This window comes from Miniopterus schreibersii (assembly GCF_964146895.1).
Source record: "Miniopterus schreibersii genome assembly, chromosome: 2".
NCBI classification, from domain to species: Eukaryota; Metazoa; Chordata; class Mammalia; order Chiroptera; family Miniopteridae; genus Miniopterus; species Miniopterus schreibersii.
The window spans coordinates 164069695-164093028 of record NC_138102.1 but is presented as its reverse complement, the minus strand read 5'-3'; the positions used below and the strand labels follow the sequence as shown (position 1 = coordinate 164093028).

The following is a 23334-nucleotide window of genomic DNA, read 5'->3' as shown; positions in this document are numbered from 1 at the left end:
AGCCGCCGTTTAAACGGGGAGCCTCTCCCGGGGAGCCGAGGACAACGTGGCAGGTGGGAAACGTGGTCAGGCCCTGTGCCGGTGGCAGGACTTTGTGTAGTCTCTTCTATAACCTACAAAACTCACAGCTGAAATTTGAGAAGGTTCAGAAAATAATTAAAGGACAGGGGACAAGTCTTATGGTGAAAGTTTAAAAGACGGGCTCTGTTTAACCCTGAAAAGAGCTCTCAAGAAAATCCCTTTGTCACTGAACCTGCCATCTTATGTTTTAAGAACCATGTCTGACTCCCTCACTGACTATGACACTGAAACCTTTTCAGCACATCTCCAGCACCTCACAGCAGGGTTTCCATGAAGTTTCAGGTAATATCGAGTACTTAAAATTATATTCACAGTTTATCAGAAATTCAAATTTAAGTGGGCACTGTGTGTTTTTATTTGCTAAATCTGGCAACCCTACTCACAGGGTAAATAGTAACCATCCAATAAACAGTTGTTGAATTAATTGCCCTTATGTACTAAGTATTATGCTAAGTGCACAGAATATAAAAATTTAAATAAAAAGTCAGGCAGATGATACAACAGATGGCTTAATTAATCCAAAGAACTGTGGAGAGGGGCAGGATTCTGCTAGGAGGCAGAATCTAGGATGAAGAAAGAGTTAATAATGGGTAGGAGGGGTTTTTGAGGAGACTATAGGTCTTCCTAATTCCAGGCCTCTCGGCCTTAGCCATGGACAGTGTGGCAGCTGCTAGGACTCCTGAGATGAACCGTGTGGCTGGGCTCTGAGCTCAGTGCTGACAGAAAGTTTAGAGAGAACGTGCTGGCACACAGTTGGTCTGATCTTTCCATCTCCTGTCTCAGTAAGTGGTGTAGAGAAGCTGTTTATTAAGGTCTATCTTTTGAATGAATGAATAAAGATTAGGCGATGAGACTGAAAAGCAATGAAACTAATTATTTAGAAGAAAATATTACATTACAGTTGTCATACAGATTTGCAGAGTAAAGCCCATTCACGTAGCATGTGTTAAGTGGGAATTGGCCTGCAGACCCTGAATGGTATGGGAAGAAAGCTCCCTGGGCTGGGCAGTGAGCTCCCTGGGCTGGGCAGTGAGCAGAAGTGCTTCAGGGACTAAAACCATTGAGTCTCAGGTTCTGCCAAACCCACATCTGACTTGACATTCTGGGAATTTTCCAAATGGCAAGGGTCATTAGGGAGCCTCGGTGTTTCCTTCGTCAGTGAACAAATTATGATAGAGTGGCGATTATTTATGACAATAACAACATATTTTCTATGGTTAAACTACTTAAAATGGGCATTAATGATAAACTTAGAAATGTTATAAATTCTCTATTTCATCAATGATTTGCCGTGAAGCTAAAGCGCTTTTCTAAGTTTCCAAGAGAGGTGGAAGTAGGAGTAGTTAGGCTTACTTTTTCTAGGATTCTGAGAGGACAGACGATTCTTTGGCGATACAGACCATGCAGGCAGGAAAGACTTTAAGAGAAACCCAGTTCTGTAACTGGTCCACTCCTGGAAGAGACTGTTTGGGGGAGGGGCGAGTAGTCGTCCAATAAAAACATAATCGGAGTAATTGTTTTCTATCACAGCAATGGGTGAAAGACACAGATTTAGAAACTGTCACTGAGCTCTTACTCTGCACCTAGGAGGATGCTGAGTGCTTTCTCTCAAAAGAGCCACAAGGATGGTTGCAAAGAGGTTCCAGGTACCTGCTGACCATGGTAGATACCCTTCCTCCAGCATCCTTGGATCCAGAGCTGTTTTCAGGTAGTCTAAGCACTGAGAGTGACTCTTCCATTCTCCCTTGCACACCTTTCCAGCCCTGACATATTCACATTACTTATCCTCCCACGCCCCAACCTTTCCTGGAATCTCATTGAAACAGATATGTGCAGGGAGCAAGGGGTTGGAGTGAGGACTGCATGTGAGCTCTAGAGTAGATTAGGAGTGGTTTTGCTATGGCTTTCAAGGTACATATTAATCATAAACTGGAAAGAGCATGGGACTTGTGAGATGGAGTTAGGCACAAACCCTGGGTCTGGGGAAGGATCTGAGCCCTACCATTTAATGAGGGATTATTATGCATGGGAACAGTTTCTAAGCACTTTATGGGTATTATAAGTCTTTAATCAGCACAACCTATAATGTAAGCTACGTTTTTATCCCCATGTTATAATTAGGAAACTGAGGCACCAGAGGGGTTTAGGAACTCAGCCATATCACATATTTTAAAGTGGCTGAGTCTTAGTTTTCTCTTCTGTAAAGCAAAGGTAGCATCTGCCTAAAAGGTTTGGAAGGAGAAGTAAATAAGACAAAGATTATAAATCATCTAGCCCAGGGAATGCCACCCATGGTCACTAATGAATGGTCCACTCTCTGAGACTGTAACTATTGATGTGGTTTTACATAGCGATTACCCTGGATGAGGGCCATGGTTGCTAACACTGCAAAAGAACACCTCATACAGAGGTTAAATTATCTTTAGCTTTGGAATTACAGTTTTTAATAGGCAGGCTCCAACCTATGAACACATTGTCCTCAAGAGTTCACTTATAAATTAGCTGTTCAGAAACAGAAATACATTTCCCCAGGGAAACAATACTGTAAGTGGTTAGCTCATTAAAGGCAATTTCATCCATAAGAGAGAAGAACTTTCATATTAATATTGCTAGTTTATGTTCTGGGGACATTCATTCACTTGACATACTTCTATGATGGAGCAGGCACTGTCCTAGGAGCTGAATAGACATTTATCGAAGACACGTCTATGGCCTTAAGGAGCTTGCAGTGCAGGGAAGGAAATGGACATTTGATCAATGGTTGCAGTGGAGGATGATAGAGGTCAGCTCTGGCTGTTGTAGAAGGACAGGGCTGGGTAAATGGCGACTGGGGAGGGGCAGGAGATGGGTGATGAAGTACCATAGAAAAGGAGAAGGAATTTCCTGGCTTGGGTTCAGGGCTGGCCCTTGCACTTCACTTTCTACATTCATACCCCACTTCCCGGGCCCTTCTTCTTTCCTAAACTTCTCTCTAGGACATCCAAACCTGACAGTCTCAATTTTTCTACATGACCCATGTCCACAAAATCAAGTGCCCCATTTTTTTCTATCCAAATGGATCACAGATACAAAGACAACCTTAAAAAAATGTCTCATTGATTTGTGATTAAACCATCCCTCAATGTCCCCAAGGTATGTACATTTTAAGAAGCATATAGTTTATTTTTGGCTTTTTGTTCTTATATAAATGCTTAAGCTAGAAGCAGAAGCACATGACAGCATTCCAAAAGTTGTGGCCCTGCAGACCAATCAGCCCAGCTTGTGGACCGCACTGGGAGCCATTTTCTTTCCGTGATCCCTCCTTCTTCACGGAACCACACAGCCCTCAGAGGCTGCAAGGATGCTGTGCCGTTCCTTTCATGTGTATACAGTAACCCATGTGGAGTGCTGGTACCAACAGCAGGGGGGTGGGGGTGGAATGGCCACTGATATGGGTCATCTGTATCCTGGAGGGACTCATCATGGGGCATGGATGTGTTAGGTGATCTGTGACTTCACTACACTTCAAACCAAACACTGAAGTCACAATATGTAGACTATTCAGGAGGAGCTGGAAAACTGCCCAGCTTCCCAACACCAAACTCCTCCTAGCCCTACTTCATGTCCCCAAGACCAGAGCTGCCCAGCAGAAATGCCCACACCGCTATGTGCTCTATCTGACTTGTACCATCCCCAGGAGAGAGGACCAGGGTGGCAATTACATAACTTTGTAAAAAGCCTCTTTTTGATGACTTGAGTTTGAGTCAAAGGCAAGATTGTAATTCGAATTCAAGAGGAGATTCTGAATTGGAGATTCTGAATTGGGACAAGGTAACAAGGTGAGGCAGGCAAGAGAGAAGCAAGTCCTCACAACTGTGATGACTGAGGAGTGAAATAACTCTTTCTCTGCATATAGTAGCTCCTGAACAAACAAATGGCTGAATGGTACTGGCCTTTTCCACATAAAATAATCTCATAATGTGAAGTATCAGTGTTCAATGATTTCTGCCTCTGTGTGTGCATGCCGGTGCGTGTGTGCACGCCAGAACATGTGTGTTCACGCTCACGCTCATGTGCATGTGGATTGTTTCTGTGCGTGATGGATCATGCTTGCCCTTGATTGCAGATATTCTGAGTATCGGTTCATTTATGGCCACACCTGACCCTATGCTTACAGATGCCCACCACATCCTGTAAAATGTTATTTATGGTTGTCAGAACACAGGGGTATGTAAAGAATCAAGCTATTCTGTCTAGACTCTTTGAACTCCAAATCATCCTGAATTTTGTTGGAGCTTAGTGATGACCTTCGATGTCAGGGCCCAGTTCACAACAGAGAAACTGGTACTCTGGGAGCCAGCATGAAGTTGGACTCTGCCTCCATCACTATTTGAAGCCTTCTCGGCCCTCTCACCATCTTCAGATTGCTAAAGCAACTCCTCTGGCAGCAGCCTCCTATTAGCAGCCCAAAATCACTGAGGTGCTGAAGTCTGCATTGTTCTTCAGCCTTTGAATATCAATTTGCATAATGAAGTAGGTGAGAGCACCTCTTTCCCATCAGGCAGTCCTGATTGGCAGACAGAAAGGAATTTGTACATAATTGGCTGCAATTAATTTGACTTGCTTTTATAAGGAAAAAAGGAAAAAGTAGAAAATTGCTCAGTGCTCCCGGTCAGAGCCACATCTGCACACTCTGTGGTGTGTGTGTGTGTTTTCAGGAATGGGTGGGTGTGTCATGTAAACGAATGTGAGTGGATAACCTTGTGTGCTCAAGTACAATTTCATTTTTTCTGGGAGCAATAAAAGGCTCACTCCCCAGAGGCTCCTCTGCCCAGGAGGTCGGTGGCTGCAGTGTCCTTTTATATCGCAATGCTGTTAGCCAGCTTGTTCAATTTGTATTTGGGGCCACTAGGAGACATCAATGGACATCACAGCATTCTTTCTTCAGTACCAGGATGACACCCAGCACAACATCTCTTTTGGACTCAGTCCAAAAAAGGCTGAGTCCCAGCCATCTCAGGGTCTGATGTCAATCAGTTCTTGCAAGAAACGGAACTGGCTTATACTTAACTCAGAACATACTGTAGTGCTAGTGATAAGCTGAGAGATGTGTGAGGAAGTTTTAAGGAATTAAGCATTTAGCATATTTAATATCAAGATGGTTTATAGACTTAAGCTACTCATGGTCTCCTTGCCAGAAGTACTTGAGAAACAATCAATACTGTTCTTGTTTTATTTTCCTCGGAAGATGAGATGGAGAGATAGAGTAGGGTGTGTTTCCCTCCTCCCCAATTCTTTCCCCTAAAGGGAAGGCTCCTGAGAGTGGCATCTTGTTCTTTCTAGCTGCATTAAGTATGTCTATTGGTTATGTCCTAGAAGAGAGGAAGCATGGCACCGGACAACATTCCACGTCTCTTGGTTCCATTCATCCCGTCAACTTTCATTAAATAAGTGGCTCTTAAATGTGCAGGAGGCCGTGAGTACAGAAATGAAGACTACAGAGCCCTTGTCGAGATACTCCCAGATTCCAGTGAACAAAAGTGTCTTCTAGGTTCCTGTGCACTCACAGCTGTAGAGAATGGTCTATGGGTCTATGGGGGTCCATAAGCACCCCTTGAGAATCCAAGAAGCCAGACCGGAGAAAGTCCCTATGGCAGGGGGCTAGACTGGATTCTGCTGTGTCAGGCCAGTGCCTCTAGGACCATGCACCTCCTGCCTGTGTTCACGTGAAGCAGAGGGCTATAGCAGTCCACTACAGCGAGAGAGCTGTGGCCGTGGAGTCAGCTCTCCCTGGATCGAATTCTGTTACCCTCACTTCCTAGTTGTGTGACTTTGGTGAACTTGCCTAACGCTTACATGTATCACCTCATCTGTAAAATGAGGTTAACAATACCTATCTCAAAGGGTGGGCATGAGGATTAAAAGTAGCAACAGATATGAAAAGTCTAACCATAGGTTTGGCACATAGTATACGTTCATTAAATACATCAGTAAATGTTCAGTGATAAGGGAAGAGAAAACCAAGCAGATGTGGCTCCAAGAATCCCAATGGCTATCAGCTAGCCAAGAAATAAAAACAAAATGAATCCAGCTCTTATAGGTCTTGTATTCCAGCTGCTTTCCTCTCGTTCTCTGGGGTGGGATGAAAGGCAGTGGAGGCAGGAGGAGGAGCCATAAGAGGCAAAAAGCATTCACTCGGGTGGCACTGCAGTGATCCAGCACTGAGCTCTCCAGGGATGGCTGATGGTCAAAGCAGATTCTTCTCCTTGTCAGGCAAGGTCATAGGCTCCACAGAAGGCCTCTCAGTGAGAACCTTGGTCTGCAGCTCCCTCAGTGCAGCTGGTCACTTACATTAGTCCCTTCAGCTTCTCTATCGAGGGACACCCCTCCAGAACAGTTCCTGTTTTGGTTGCCTCATCCTGGGCAGGAAGTCTTTTGGGCAGGGTACCTTTAAAAATACCTCCCTCTAATCCAGGCTCAGATTGACTCCCTCAGTCCCATGTGGCCTAATCTGGGCTTAAAAAACAGACTTTTCCCGCCACTGGTCAGAGTCTGGCCCACCTACTGGGTGATCTGCTCTAGCCAAGATCTGTCAGCAGCCTTGGTCTTCCCAGGTATGGGGCAAATGCCAGCCCCCCTCCATTTCAACTGCAAGAGATAAATACCACGCTCTCCAAATGGTCCCCTCAAAGCCCCTTCGGTAGGTTTCAGGGCAGTGGGAATAAGGGGGGATGTCATATCCTTCCAATAACTTCCCCCCAAGTACCAAAAGGGTTCTCAAAACCCTTTTTACGCGTTTGGTTTTCTGGCTTCCTCCCAGCAGGCCCTGCTCAGGCGGCAGCTTGCACCACCTGTGCCTTTATTTCCAGCCAGGTGGACAGAGGCCTATTTGATTTAAAAGGGTTCCCCAAACGACTGATATCAACACTCCGCTCTCCCCTACCCCTTCCTAGGCAGCCGCTCCTCCTCGCGTCCGCACAACAGAAAGAAAAACTCATACAGATTAACCCTATAATTTTTAAAGTGGGGGGCTGAGACCCTGATCTTCCTCCTCCTGGCGCTTCCTCCTGAAAGTCTAAGCACCTGAAGGAACCGCCCGCTTGTTTTCTTCTCCCCACAAGGGCAGCTCTCAGGATCCTGTTGGCCTTAAGTTCGTGCCCTTGACACTCCAAAAAAAGCCCCGTGAACAGAACTGGAATAAAATACCCGAGGAGATGTCTGAGACAACAGTGTTTACAGAGAGTGAGCGGCCATGCAACGGCCCTCGGTGACCGTGCTGGAAGGGAAAACTTGATCTCAAATTGCAAACGAAATGGTTCGGTTTCCCCAGGCCTTAGGCACTCTCAGACCCCACTGGCCCTGGCATGCCCAGCTACGCAGAAAATTTCCAAAAATATAATAGGCTGTACACAGTCCATTGAGACACTTGTCTACTCTTCCCATCCTTATAGCAAGGAGGCATTGGGAGAGCAAAAAGGCTGAAACATCCACAAAAGCCCAGAGCCAGCCAAGGCCATAATTTTCACTGTGAATACAATTCTGACATCTCCAGATCAGACTCACTTTAGGCCTGATGGCTTTGGCCACATATAAAATTTCATAGCTGCATTAATGTGTCTCAAAGGACTCAAGCTTAGTTGTCCAGAAGTGAAACACTAATTCTTAAAAAAAAAATCCTTAACCCACAAGCCAAGATTTAGTGAACATATAAAAACTTAGCCTCCTTGGACTAAACCACTTATTTCTAAATTTTGTTTTCAGTGGGAGAAAAAGGATGTTGAGAAACTCTCTTTTTTGATGTAAATAAACTTCAGAATGAAGAATCTGCCTTCGACAATCAGCTAAATGGAATAGCTCTCTTTTCTTACAACCAGAGACTTAACTATGGGACTTCTCTGGCAGCCCCCAGAGCCACCTGCTCTTCCCAATCTGGGAGAGAGGGCCTGATGGGGAGAGGCCTCATAAGGAAGAAACACAGAAAAGTCCAACAAACTGGCCAGTTCAAAGAAATTCTCACTAGCTTCTATTCTCAGAGCACCTAAAGCTCAAGTGTGCATGCCATGCCATAGGTTGTGATTTTTGTTAACAAATTGTCTGTTGCCTATTGCTGGCTTTCATTTGGGGCCCAGTTCAATTCAATGCAGGTGGGGAAATTGTGAATTAATACTCATGCTAGTTTGTATAGTTACATTTAAAAACATTTTATGGCTCTAGGGAGGCTTCCATTCCTTTGATATCTTGCATAGTAACACATTTCTAAAAAGAGTTATACAGAGCAGATCGATCCCAAAATTGGGTTTTGATGTTTTTCTTCCTCCTTCCCTTACTTTTCATTTTGTTTCATTTCACAAAGATGATTCCACTAATGTCAGCAGAATGAGCCAAAACTTTCTTCTTTTTCCAGGTAAGAAAGACAACCTTCCTGAGATCCACTTTGCAAAACTTATGTTCTATGCACATGAGAAATTGGTGTTCCTTATGCAGCTCTGCAAGTACCAAGCTCTAAATCACCCAGTTATCTCATTACCTTTATGTAGCTTTGGAGGATAGAGTTGCATATGCACACACAAATATGTTGAGTGTTCATTGCTGTGTAACATGTTCATCTACACGGAGAGGACACCTGGTTGCCTTTGATGATAGAAAGTGTCACCTGTGCCTGGTAATCAACTAACGTCCCTTCCAGGTCTGTGATTTGAACAACACAGAACAATCCAGAATGTGAAAGGGGTCCATTAATAATATTTTCCCCAGAAAAGAGTTATGAAAAAAATATATCTTAAAAAACATGTCCTCAATCCCCTTTGCCAGTGACATTACTACTGAAAGGTCTGGAAGGTTGTGTGGGAAGTGTGCACACAAATAACACTACACACTGTGAGAAACAATCGTTAGTCTCAGAGTCAGAACAAAAGGGAGCACACAATGGCATTTAGGTTTTTTCCAGTCTCCCTAAAATTAATCAGCATGGAGAAGACTATTTCTGCATGTAAAACATGTCTCAGCAAATCTTCAGTGTGACGTGTAGATCAGTTCTTCCAAGCAAAGATTAGTGAAAAGAGGAACTGAACCGGATCCCGCTGTAAGAAATACCCACTTTGGAAGCATGGGGCTGGGGGCTGGTGAAGGAGACTGAGATTAGTAGAAGCACCAGAGTCAAAACGGGGCACTGAGCTCAGAGTTCAGGTTATAAAAGGAGTTGGTTTTAGTTCATGTGCTAGTTTCCTGTGGCTGCCATAACAAATCTCCGTGGTCTTAGTGGCTTAAAAACAATACACATTTATTCTCAGAGTTCTGGACACCAGAAGTCCAAAATCAAGGTGTCAGCAGGGCTGTGCTCCCTCCAGAGGCAGAAGGGCAGAATCCATTCCAGTCTCTTCCAGCTTCCAGTGGCTCCAGGCATTCCTTGTAGCCACAACAGCCCAATATCTGCTTCTGCTTTCTCATGGCCTTCTTGTCTTGTGTGTCAAATCTCTCTCTGCCTTTCTCTTATAAGGACACTTGTCACTGATTTAGCATCAATCTGTATAATCCAGGATGATCTTATCTTGAGATCCTTAACTTAATTACATCTGTAAAGTATTTTTTCTCCAAATAAGGTCCACATTCAAAGGTTCTAAGGGTCAGGATGTGTGGATGTATCATTTTGGGGGGCCACCAATCAACCTATTACAGTCCCCAACAGCATAGCAGAGCAGGGAGGTGTGGAATCCTGTGCAGGAAGTCATGGAATGTCAGAAAGCAAGAAGAGAGCAAAGTGAAGCCGGATGCTATGAAGGGGTGTACAAAAGGGAGGAAGAGGGGATTCTGGGGCCCCCTTGGGAGATAGTAGTCAATACCAGGGCATCATATCCTGGGACTGGAAGTGACCACTGCTAAGCCCCACTGGATGCTGAGCTGAGGGTAAGGATTTCCTCCCTCAGTCAAGACAGACTTAGGAATTAGGGTTCAAGAGGGCCTGTTGAAGAGACATAAGTAGTCCCATTCTCAAATAAAACTAGAGAAGTGGTGATAGCTGGCCTTGACTCACAGACATTGGCCTGGCCAAGCCCCAGGGCTTTGTTCTGGATCCATGTGATGGCGGCCACACTGGCAGGAATGAAAGAGCCTCAGGATGTGGGGCAGTGGTCCATGCACAGTGTCAGACTGGCTCTGCTAATCAAGAGACAGGGGCAGGCATCCCTTGCCCCACCTATGCATGTACTGTACCCCACATACTCCCAGGGTTTGGGGATTTTTATTTTCCTGTGACTTCCTCAAGACCTGCTCTTGGCCAGTGGTTACAAGATGACCAGTTGCTTGACAGGTCCAGACACAATGAATCACACTCTTTCATTTTGCTCAACTCCCTGGAGGTCCTGCCCAAGCCCTCATTTCTAGCTCCCCGCCTACTTAGTCATGACTGCATTTTCCCTAGTAAGTTATTTTCAGCCCACTATTGCAAGGTCTGACCAAGATGGTCTGGGCCAGGACCAGGTTGTGACAGATCAGGCTTGAGGTCAGCTGTCTCCCACTGGCTTTCAGCCTAAAGTTAATAGGGTGGAAAGCATGGCCCATTTCCTCACACATGCTCAGATACTATCCAAACATTTCAGTGTAGCTGTGGTGTAAAATGCGGATTTTCTTCCAAAATGCCTATTTACTTGTTTGCATGTTGATTAATCAAAGTCATACCCTGTCTGTATCCCAAAAGGATATGAGGGGACTTCCAGACCCTATGGGACTTCTCAGAAACTCCAAATAATCATTACCTGGAAAAGCCATGGGGTTCTCATTTAGTTGTTAGTAGGCCATCCTAATTGCACCTCCAATGACACAAGCAAAGATGCTGCCCTCATTAACTAGATAAGCACCTGTGTGACATTCTGAAGTTAATAAAGTTCTGCCAGTTCCTTATGGAAAAGAACTGCAAAATATAATATGGGTGTATGTCACATTGGTGGTAGGAATGTGGGAAGCAGGACAGAGCCACATACCCTCAGGAGCCCGATGGCCAGATAGCAGCCTCCAAGCCTCCAGTGACCTTCGAAGCCTTTGCCTCCCCTCCCTGCAGGCTTTCTTCACCCCTGACTTTATAGCTGACCCCTCTCTCTCTTACTGCCACCCCTCCCCCGCCCTCCAACAGTGCCTTAAAGCTCAGGGTCACAATAGGCCCAGACTAAAGTGAATTCCAGGGCCATTAGCTTGCCCAATTACTAGAAATCACCATTATTCTGTTTAAAGTAAAACCTCTGAAAGACTTATTATATAAAGTGCAAATGTTAAAATGCTATCTAATTATTTTGGACCTATTAATCAGATAGCTGCATTTCTAACTTGTTAAACTTGTCATGACAAGGTAGATGGGAGGGTAGGAAGAAGGGGGATTAACTGGAAAAGCTGTTGGTATCTGAACAGTGTGGCACACTGTCTAGGGGCTATAGGCAGCCAGGAACATCAGAAGGGCAAATTACTTAACCTCTCCAAGCTTCAGTTATCTCATGCACAGATGAAGATATTAATAGCGCCAGTACATAAGGTTATCTATGGAATGTACTTGGCATTATGCCTGACTTGTAAGAGCTGAAAAAATGTCCACAGAGATATAACAGAGGCATGTTGTTAACTTTATTATTATTATCAGTAATGGTAGTAGTAGTAGAAGTAGGAATAGTAGTCTTGGTAGTGGTAGTGTGCTGTGCCCTCAGAAGGGAGGGTTGGATTAAGTGGAACTCATCCAAAAAGTAATTAAATGAGCATGTAGGGAATTAATTTAGAAAGTGGGGGCATGGGTGTCAATCGCAGTCCTTAGCTATGTCATAGCTTTGTCTGGGATTAACTACAAGGGAGATATCCTGGCAAAGTGATTTTAGAGCCAAACACACAGAGGCTCAAACCTTAGCTCTGTTACCTGATAAGGTGTGACTTTAGGGAAGTCACTAAACTTCCCAGAGTCTCGGTGTCCTCATTTGTAAAGTAGAGTAATCACACCTGTATGAAGATTATACATATAACATATCTGTAACATAGTTAATGTACCCAGTGCCCAGCAAATATATCCCATCTTTCACCTGGCCAAGCTCTTTCCCCTCCACACTGTGGTTGGCAGACTGCAAAAGGAGAAATCCATCTGGATAGGTGAGAAATATGAGAATTAGCATTGTGGGCTCTTTGTTAGGAGAAGAGAGATGTCACCAGCTTCCTTACGCCGCCCTCCCACTGGGAGAGCTGATGGAATGTACAGCAGGGCTGCTACATGTTAGAACTCGCACCCACATTTAGTTACAGCAAGTAGTGGAATAATTCTGAATTCACTGATGTAATGAGCTATTGCAAAGTAGAAGTCATCCAGTAAAAAGGAGCCCAAAATAGGTTTTCATGGAGCTTTAACTCTGAACATTCTGATTTTGTACCTTAACACAAATGAGATATGAGAACATTTTTCTGCCATAAAATTGAAGATAACTTCTTTAAAATATATAAATGTAGTGGCTACAAATATCTTCCCATCATAACTCTATGATATTTATCATTTGATCTGAGTTAATAAAAGATACATCATCCATGATAGTTAAGAGAAGTTTAGAAATCTTTCTCCATTTAAATGTTACTTTCATTGATGAAACTTTAATTACATTGAAAAAAATCTTCAAAATCACTTCATTTCTATTCTCAATATTATTGTTTTGATGACTTCATTCTTTTCTCTTTCATTTTCTAAATTCACAGAATGTACTTCCTCTTATGCAAAATCAGTCCCAAGATTGTTTTCTTTAGGTGTTCTGAAGTAAAAAACAAAACATTAAGAATTTTGACATTTTCAGTGTACTTTCAGAAAACTCTCTGATTTATATTACTGTTCCTGACACTGATATGTAGTTATATGTCGTTAGTTACTAAAATGTTTTCTATAATTATGTAAATTATGTTGACACTTTCCAGTAGGATGCTCACACTTTACTACTTTGTCAGTTGCAAAGTTCTGAAATGTATCAGATAACCATTTTGTAGCATTTTCAAATTAAACAGCTGCTAAAGGGTCCTGGCTCTCTTGTTGCTTTCTTTGCCTATAATGTTTAGTGCAATGTTCTGCACAAGAGGCTCTGAAGTAAATATACCCTCTCTCCCTCTCTCCTCACAGACTTTTTAAAAAAAAGGTTAACCAAGTTATGATCACTGACCTTTTGGAGCTCGTGGCCAGATAGGAGATACGGTCCAGTAGAGAACTACAGATTACTACAGTACAGTGTGGAAGACAAGTGTTATGATAAAGGTATGAATGATTGCCACGACAGATGAGAGAATGAGTAACTGCCCAGATGAGCCAAGGAAAGCTCCACAAATAAAGTGCTCTCTAATATGGGTCTTGAAGTTCCAATAGGAGTTTGGTGAGTGAAGAAGTGAGAAGAAGAACATCCTAGGCAGATGCACAGACAGAGGCGTGGTTGGGGAAAAGGCGTGGATGGTGCCTGGGATTGCAGGATGCGAGACCCTAAGCATTGGTGATGAGACAGAAGAGCTGGAGCCCGTGAGGGAATCACCCATGAAAGCTTTGATGGCTGCATATGAAAAAATTCTTCTTTAGTCTATAAGCAGTGGAGTCACTGTAGTTCTTCAAGCAAAGAACTGACGGGATCCAACTTTTCAGATCATAACCAACGTGGTGTGGAAGACAGACAGACAGACAGGTGAAGTCTTTCTAGTTCAAGCAGCTTAGGACAGTATGTCTTTCAATACCACAGAAGGGAGAACAGCTTCCCTCCATCCCAGTTATGCTTAGTTCAAATAGAACATTCAGTTGCTGCTGGGTGGCCCATGAGGGTCTGAGAAAGATAAATACAGTGTCCTAAGCAATTCTCAGAGACATTTGAAGAAACAATGTGATAAATACGGTGGACTCAATGCTTTAGAGGCCAGAGCCCCAGGAAGGGCTGTTACCCACCACACCTCTCCCACGCTGTTTACTGCATGGAAACACAGTCCCACCATACTCCACATAGGGACATGATCCACCACGCCTCTGCCATATCCTGATGTGAGGACACGGTCTGCCTTCCCTCTGCCAAATCTATACGTGGGGACTTGACCTACCATGCTTCTACCACATGCACCTCCGCAACGCCACATCCCAGCATGGAGCCCTGAGGAAGCAGCTGTTTGTAGCCCCACTACTGCCCAGGTGACAGAAATAGGCACAAAAGGGAGTGGTTGTAACAGGGGGTGAAGGGAGATAATGATGAAGGAAGAATGTAGACAAAGAAACAGTGAGAAAAAGGTTTAAAAATAAATGAATAAGTGATTAAATATATGAATAAATGCATAATAAATCATGAGTTAGAAGAAAGAAGTAAAAAATCTTAAAAATAAGGGAGAAAGAAACACAAGAGAGGAAATCGTTTTTAAAATAAGAAAGAAAAATAGAGTAGAAAGGAACACAACTCAGAAAATGAGATAATGTGAAGAGGTAAACATAGTGAATTACATATATATATATACAGACACACATATACATATACATATACATATACATATACATATATATATATATATATATATATATATATATATATATATATAGACACACACACACATACACCTGTGGCTTTTCATTCCCTTAAGGAGCTTATTTATCTTCCTCACATGCTTTTGAATGTTCTTGGTGAGTAGCGATGAGCAGATGGAAAAATCAGAAATGAGGCCCCAAAAAGAATATCTCCTCCTTTTCAATCTTCTCAAACCATTTGCTAAGTGTTTCAAGTTATATCTTTGGGAAACCACACCCATGTGATAAGTCATTCACTGTCTGACCTAGAATAGACATCTCTCTCTATTTCATGGTTTCATCATGGTAGAAGGGATGGGAAATCAACATTTTCTAAATTTTACAGAAACAGAGAGTAGAAAATTTGCTGTAAGTACAAGTCTCCAGAATTATTTGGGGATACCCGGGAGCTTTACTGGACACTCCATAAAGGTAGCTCTTATCCCTAGTCTTGGACCACCTGGTTATCATGGTTTCAGGAGACAGAGCTCCCATGGAAACTGCGATGCTTCCAGCAGACCTAGAGAGTCAGATGCACTTAGAATGGGTTTTGCACATCTGCACCCAGAAAAGATGGAAGCCAGCAGACACTTTCTTCCTGTCTCAACTGCAAGGGCCAGCGGGGAGGCCTGCAATTGGTATGAGGGCAGCCGATTCATCAGCACCACACAGGGCAATCATCAAGTTAAATAGCAGTTGCTTCTCTTCAGGACACAAGGAGAACAACCCTCCTGCTCAGCCCTGGGAACACACGAGTGTGCAGGGAAACAAAGGGAGAGCCCACAGCCAAACCCCACTGGGAGGAAAATGAAGGCCACAATGGGCCAGTGCCCTCAGTGTGGGTGCACAGAGCGGCCCTCTAATAATACACCAAAAGGCAGCCCTGTGTGGATAGGCCACCCAAGTGTATCCAACAACAAGTACCACGTACTCAGGAAGCTGCTAACACACCAAGCCCCTTATTTGCAGCCCAGGGCGTACTTATGACAACCTTTCACAAATCAGAAGGTGAATGTGAAGTACTATTATTTCAGTAGGGACACTGTTTTCTGCTCCCATTTAAGACCTCCTCCAAGTTAAGGAAACATAAGAAAGAACTGTGGATTCTAAGGATTTAGAAAAATTAACAGGTACATGAGAACTTTTAAGTATGGTTCAGAATGGGATTGAGGGAAAGACAAAAGGTTTTAAGTGGTTCTCTTACCTTTTTGTCACTCAGGCCGGAAACCTGGTCCACATACTCCTCTTGGATCATGAAGGCAGCTAAGTTGGCAGTGTAGCTGGCCAGGAAGATGACAGCAAAGAAGGCCCACACTGACACCATGATCTTGGAGGTGGTCCCCTTTGGGTTCTGCACCGGGACGGAGTTGTTAAACACCAGACCCCAGAGTAACCAAATAGCTTTGCCGATGGTAAAAGACGGGCCACCTGGCTCTGAAACGCATAAAAGACAAACATAGAAATTTAAGACAGAGTAGCTGGTGCTACTGACACCTACAAGTACACAGAGCTGGTAAGTTCCTGCTCAGAAAAGGAACACTCCAACTGAGCCCCAGCCCTTCCACAGAAAGCTTTTTAAGTTGAGAGCTTGTGTCTGTCTTCTCCTGGGACCCCCTGGAAGGCATAAGAAAGTTCCTCAGGAGAAAAACCAGAGGCCTGGGGAGTGTGTAGGATCTTGCTCCAACTAATGGTTGTGACTCAGCCAGGGTACTGGAGGGGCCAGCTTTCTGCCCCCAAGATCAAGACCCTCAAGATCATATCAAGTCTGAATAATAAAGGCAACTAGCCCATTATCATCAAACAAGCATCTCTATTCCCATTATTCTTAAAACTTATATTTATATCTATCAAGAAAGTATTTCAGCTTCCAAAAAAATCAGCAAGAACTGTGTGAGGTCTTTTTCTATCATTGCCATAGAAATTTTATTCACACTGATGCTGAATAGCTTCCACTGTACTTCATCCTGGTTTTTCTCTAGCTTCTAGCATTTAGCACTGAATGTTTCAAGGACAATTCTGACCCTACTCCAATGCCAACACTTCCCAAATGGTTTCCTACAGTAGCAGCTCCTGTGCAAAGGAATATCAGGAAGCCCAGACAGGTAGTCATAACCCCTGGGCTTGGCCACATGTCCCTGTGGGCAGGGAGGCAGGCTGCCTTTGACCTTCCTCCCTCCAACCTTCACACAGAGTGTCAAGACTTCTGCCAATAATTTTCTTGTGACCTTACTGCTTTCTCTGCTTGGTGATGATGAAATCTTGCCTGATGCTTGGGTCTGCATGCAGCCCCTCCACTGCAGAAATGAACATCTGCCTGCACAGTTTTACAGCACATTAACAGAGGTCTTACGATACTATCTGTGATCCTACAGCATCTGCTCTGCCAACTAAATCATCAGTGACTACACATGTCGAGCCTAATATCTAACTGTGCACATACATCTGTGTGTGTGGACCTCATTTCATGGAACAGATGTGTAACTAAAAGGATGTTTATAAATCAAAGTTTTATACATTGTAAAATTCCTCAAGGAGACTTAGTATTTAAAGTGGCCCCATGTTGAATTCGTTTGTGAAGACAAAGCATCATTTGGTAAAGTGAGTAATTGTAAAGTAAGTTCTTGCTCTGAATTTTATGTCTGGATTTTTGCCTCCTTGATTTTCTTCCAGTGTAGGGGAGGGGGGCACACTAACTTTAGCTCTTGACATTGTCAACATATGTATATACTCATGTGTGTCTCAGATGTTTCACTTGTTACTAACGCCCATCAGGATGGGGAACAGGTCATGGCTTCTAGATGACCCTCTGGCCCAGGCAGAAAGCCCGACTATACCATACTGTGGAAACATCCAAACTTCCACCCAGAATTCACACACCAAATGAGAAGGTAGGTCAGCACCTGGAAATACTTCGGTGCCGTGGTGGTTCACAGCATGGACTGTGAAGTCAGCAAAAGCACTAGGGAAGTTTTACAAAATACAGCAGCCTGGCACCCACTTCCAGAGATTCTTATTAAACTGTTGTGGGGTAGTTATTCTAATCTACATCAAGGTAAAGAACCACTATTTTGAAGCATACAATGGTCTGAGCCCTCTCTGGTCTTAGTGAATCAGAATATTTGAAAGTGAGGTCCATGCACCTTTGTTTTTCAAGTGTCCCATGGATAATTCTTATGTGTAGCCACGGTTAAGAACCTAAGAATCTTTCATCTTAAAGGCCTAATTCCAGGATAAAGCTCTCAAGAAAAGGTGTAATATTTTCTAACCCAGAGGTTTCAAGAAGTTTTAGAAGAGCTATTTATAAGGATCCCATGGCCCCCTTCATAAAGATAATAAACTTTTTATGAAGTCTCAATAATGCCTCAAACACACGGACAGCCCTCACATCTCTGGCCCTAACTAGCGAGGAAATTGGACTACCCCCAAAGTAGCTGAGGTGACAACTAGAAGGGTACAGGGGCCAGGTTATCTCCTGGCCACTGTATTGCAAACATCCAACTCCTAAACTCCTTCGCAGAGGATTAGGGCAGGACACGTGCTTTGGAGATCCTATACCTCAGGGGTGATCCTTTGGCTCTGGAGAACTCTCTCAGCTACAACTACTTTCTTAGTCTGCTCTTAGCCTAAGGTTATCAAAATAGCTTCCTCTTGCATGTCCATGCAATAGGTATCTCCTGTCAGCTTTCCCTTCATTTTCCTGTGGGTGGAACTGGGTTTGGGGTCAGGCTTGAACCAGGGAAGGGACATATAGATTTAAACTAACACTTTAATTGGTGACATACATGACTGAGGATTCATTTTCAGAAATGAGCAAGTTAAAGAGAAGGCAGACAGCAAATGGAAGGTACAGAGGTTCAAAATTGAGAACTAGAAAAACGCAGCAGTGCAATGGTTGTAATGGCCTTACCTCTACCATCGGCGAGGCACCTGTTGTAACCCACAGGGCTGAAGTACTCAAAGACAAAGACGGCCACAGCTGAGACAATGAGCAGCATCACAAACATCATAACCCACACGTCAGCGCTGAAGGGCTCTGGGGAGGGAGGAAAAAACCAGTGCTGAAGGTTAAAATGAGAACAAAGAAAGTCTAATTAATTTACGTATTTCTTCACTGATGTAACATGTATTTTTGGGGGAAACAAACTACAGATGCGTACATCTCTTCAGACAGCCAGGGCCTGGGCTGGGAGGAGTAAGAGGCTGTGCCTGAGCATCTCCACTTCCCTGATGGGCATGTCAAGGTTCATTTTCTTTCAAACATAGGAAAAGGGCATTTTGCTTGTGAACTTTTGAGATTGTAGAGATAGTTTCTGCCATTGGACCAGTATCTGGGTCTTTCAGTAAATGGTACAACTGGAAGACATACTAGCTATAGAGTAAAGGGGTCATATTGGACTGATTCTTGGCTTATGGTGTCATCTATAATGACACCATGGAGACCTGGAAAAGCTTTCACTAATGCTTCCAAGCCTCATAGCCAAATTCATTCTCAAAGCCTTAGTTACTATTTCCAGCTTGAATTGGTTCTGTAATAATTATGTACAACGAATAGCTTCCTTCCCTCACTTCTCTTAAACTTTCCTAGATTTACAGTTTTAACCCACTTTACTGTATATGTTTTATTAGACATTAGTAGGGTATGAGAATATATGTCAGTGTTAAAAAAATAATACATCCATATTGAATATCAGTATCTACAATAGTGGGAATTGAGCAGATGATGAGGAACATGCTTCAGCTATAATTAACCAAACAACTACAAGCTAGTCTCTATCATCAGGTCACATGGTCATGGGACAAGATCAGGCAAGAGAGCAATAATATTTCACAATGCTTTAGTTAATTTCTTTAATCACTTTTGCTGAATTCCTTCCAGTAGATCTAAATCTCTTGGGCTTAGAGGTGTCTAGAAATTGAATACTATATTCCAGGAGCAGCCTCTCTGAAGGCTTATAAAAAGGGAAATCGCTAATCTGTCCCGTGATACAATGCTCCCTCCCTCAATTGTGTCTCAAAATAGCTCTGGCCTTTTTAGCTTGTCATATCATATTGTAAATTCGTAACTAAGTGAATTAATATGATGCTTTCTCCATTTTCCAAATCATTAATAAAGATGAAGTTGAAAAAGGAAAAAATAGCCGGAAATTAGAAAATATTTTCTTACTTGAAACCTTTACTTGTGAACTCCCAAGGGAATTATAAAAGCCTGGTCACTTAATCAATTTGAAAAGGACTTTGATAAGGTGCATGCCAACTGTGAAATGTAAAACCTTTCTGTGACAGCCAGAGATAGAGGCAGAATGTACAATTAATTCAAAGGCTCTGTGCAGTGGATTGGAGAACACCTCTCCCCGTTGGCTCCAATTGATTATAGTCCTACACTGATTTCACTTTTGTTTAAGATTAGGGAATAACTGAGTAAAAGTATTTTCTCTATGCTTTCTTTCTCCCCATTAGCCTAGGGAAACTTTCTGTATACAGAACAAACAAATAAACAAAAACAACCACCACCACTATATTTGTATTGGTCTTTACAGTTTAGAAAGTGCTTTCCACACATATTTTATACAATCCTTGTAATGGCACTTTCATTATGGGATTACCATATTTATTTTACAGAGCAGTAAATTAAGACTCAGAGGTCAAGGCCCTTTCCAAGTTCACACTCAGAAAGCAGCAGGGCCAGGTTATGAAGTGAGGTCCACTGAGGGCAAAGGCCTGTGCTTTCCCATTGCATTATATCAAATCTTCGTCTCTGACCAGGGCATTGCAGAGCTCCAATGTGTATCAGAGCACAGGCTCTGAAGGCAGCCATATCTGGGCTTCAATCCTGGATCTCCCCGTTACTAGCTGACTGTTGGAAAATTGCTTAACCTGAGATCCAGTACTTATGCCATAAAATGAGTATAATGATAGTATCGATGACATAATGTAGTCAATGTTCGTACAATAATACCTGACACATCATATAGTAGGTGTTCAATAAATATTGGCTTCTCTCACCCTTATAATTAACTAATTGCTCTTCCTCCAAACTCTCTCTCTCTCTCTCTCTCTCTCTCTCTCTCACACACACACACACGCATGCACACACCCTGCTTAGCATTTCTATGTTATTCTAGGGCTGCCCCAATGTATCACTGACTCTTCCAGTTCAGAAGCTAAGTAAGGTTAGTTCTATGTTGACAGGGTTAGTATTAGAATGGAGTTTTGTTTGTATATCTTAATGTTCCAATTCTTTTTGTAAAGGAAAAAGCAAATAAAATACATAAAGCTGCTCTGAGGATTAATGCATACCTAGAGTGTGTGCTATCTAATAATATTTCATATAAAATTGGGAGAGCCAGAATTTGCTTCTGTGAGTAAGAAGGTTGGCTGAGAAACTTGATTAATTTATAGAAAACTTCTATGGAACCTCTAACACCACTTTGCAGTGCATTCATTGAATAACTCCCTCACCCCCCCTTGGATAGAGCTTGAAGAAATGTTAGTCACTGCTTATTCCAACATCCTCATTAAAAAAAAGTTCATGTCCCTTAGAGAGATCGTGACTTGTCCAAGGGCTTACAGCTTGTTTATGATCAAACCAGGCTTCCTGTCTCCTGGCCCAGTGTTCTGTTTTCAAGGTGACATTTTCTTTTCCAACCCCTTGCTCTCACAGCCCCTGCAAAAATATGGGATATGAGCTCACAAAAAAAGCTCATGTAATTGAAATCTTGGCTTTACCCAGTCTGATATCATATCTGAGGCTTCTGACACTTAAGCAATGCTGGAGAGTAGGGAAGCACTGAATGGAGTGGGATGGGGAGGAGAATCATATCAGCTTTATCTGACAAAGCCTCAGAAAAGTCATGTGAAAGCAGAAAAAACTTTTAAGGCAGTACTGAGCTCAATTCTTGAAGAAAATTTAAAATCATTGGTATTTCACCCTGGCCAGGTAGCTCAGTTGGTTAGAGCGTGTCCGATACGACAAGGTTGCAAGGCTGTAGGTTCAATCTCTGGTCAGGGCACATACAAGAATCAATCAATGAAGGCATATAGAAGTGGAACAACAAATTGATGTTTCTCTCTCTCTTTAAATCAATAAATTTTAAAAATCATAGGTATTTCAATAATATTCACAATTAGAAATCATTAAAGCAGGAAGCTGCTTCGAAGATCAGCTAGGTGAAGTGTCTTCTTCTTTATCCTGAGTCCCAGGATAAAGCATATTTGCTCAAGGTGAAGTGATAAGTAGCAGGAATGGGAATAAAGTGGCGCCCCTGACTACCAGTCCAGCACTGTTCTCTTATAAGGTATCATGCCTTTCTCTTTGGGCGAGCAGGTGTTCTTCAGTTTTCACATTGGAGAAAAATCAATTTTGAAGTCCCCCCCAATGAAATCCTGGCTGAGCCTAGCTTCTAGCAAACCACCTCCTGACTGAAAGAGCCTGGCCATGTGCCCCTTCACTGTGCCTCATTCCCTCCACCTGCCCTTATGTCCATTTCCTTCACGCCTGCAAGCACATTACGTACCTAAGAAGGCAGAAGGTGAGACGGTCCCATTGCTGCGTGACACCATGACACTGATGCCAGTCTCTATGAAGGGCACAGAGAAGTCGACCACCTCAGATCGCTCCTCATTGATGGTGAGCGACCCCACTGCCATGTAGGCCCTCTTCATGACCACCTGGGGAGAAAGGCGCAACGCTCCAATTAGAATGCTCAGGAAGCGAAGGGACTCTCCAAGGAAAATAGCTCATGGCCCTGCAGTGGTTTCCTTTGTACAGTGAGAACAGTATATTCTATTTACTAGTTTATATTTTCTAAGATTTATAAGATGAGTGTTTTTGATATTGAAATGAAACAGTGTAAACATGAATCTCCATTAACTAGATGTCCTAGTCATTGAGACTAGGCAAGGCCAAAGAAACATTAGTATAGTTAACAAAAATTCTCCCAGGTCATGATCTGGAAATGACCCTTAATTCCTGACACTCACCTCTCCAATCATACCATTCCAGGTTCCGTTGATTTTCTTCCCATGCTTGCCATTGGTGACCAGGTAAAGGTCATAGGTGAACTTCACAGATTTGGAGATTTTCTTAAGGATGTCAATACAGAAGCCCTTGCAGCATTTTTTGATGTAACCTGGCTCTTCATCTGTTTTATTCCTAAGTAGTTAAAGAAACAAAAAAACAAGGCTTTATATAAGAAGCAAAATATTACCCTTTGCCATTACAACTCCAACCCCGTTCACAGCTCAGCACAATTTATATCAGACCTAAGCGAGGGAATAAGTTAGACCACAGAGCTGCAATTCTCTCATTAACTCACTGCAGCAAACTAGGTTTTCTCACAATTTCTAATCCTCCTTTGAAGTATAATATACATCAGGAAAGTGCACCTATCCTAAGGGTTTGGCTGGATGAATTTTCACACAGTGAAAGCATCTATTAAACCAGCATCCAAATCCAGATACAGAGAAGTTGCCGGCACCGTAGAGGCCCTTTTTTTTGGAGTTATAATATTTTTATTTATTTTTTGCTCAATCCCTTCACCACCCTAACATCCCCCTCACCATCACCACCAGAGCAGTCTGCCTGTTCTCTATCTATGAGTCTGCCTCAGAGGTCTCTTATGCTCCCTTTTAGGCACTTCCCACCCTCACCAAAGGGAACCATTGTCCTGATTTCTAAAATGTTTTTAAATCTCAAAATTTCAGGACGTGTTGGTTCCCCAAAACATATTTCAACACCAATGTAAACTCGAATC

At 43.0% G+C, this 23334-nt stretch overlaps 1 protein-coding gene across 1 annotated transcript in view; it reads right to left on the bottom strand.

Moving 5' to 3' along the window:
* Window positions 1-23334, bottom strand: part of GRIN2B (glutamate ionotropic receptor NMDA type subunit 2B) — a gene marked incomplete at its 3' end in the record, with an annotated part of 393757 nt that overhangs the window by 24974 nt on the left and 345449 nt on the right. The window contains exons 6-9 of the mRNA XM_081130390.1: window positions 22562-22733; window positions 22096-22249; window positions 18489-18614; window positions 15786-16015 (exon numbers count right to left, since the gene is read on the bottom strand). Of these exons, the coding sequence (XP_080986516.1) occupies window positions 15786-16015; window positions 18489-18614; window positions 22096-22249; window positions 22562-22733 (682 nt within the window). The remainder of the gene's footprint in view (window positions 1-15785; window positions 16016-18488; window positions 18615-22095; window positions 22250-22561; window positions 22734-23334) is intronic.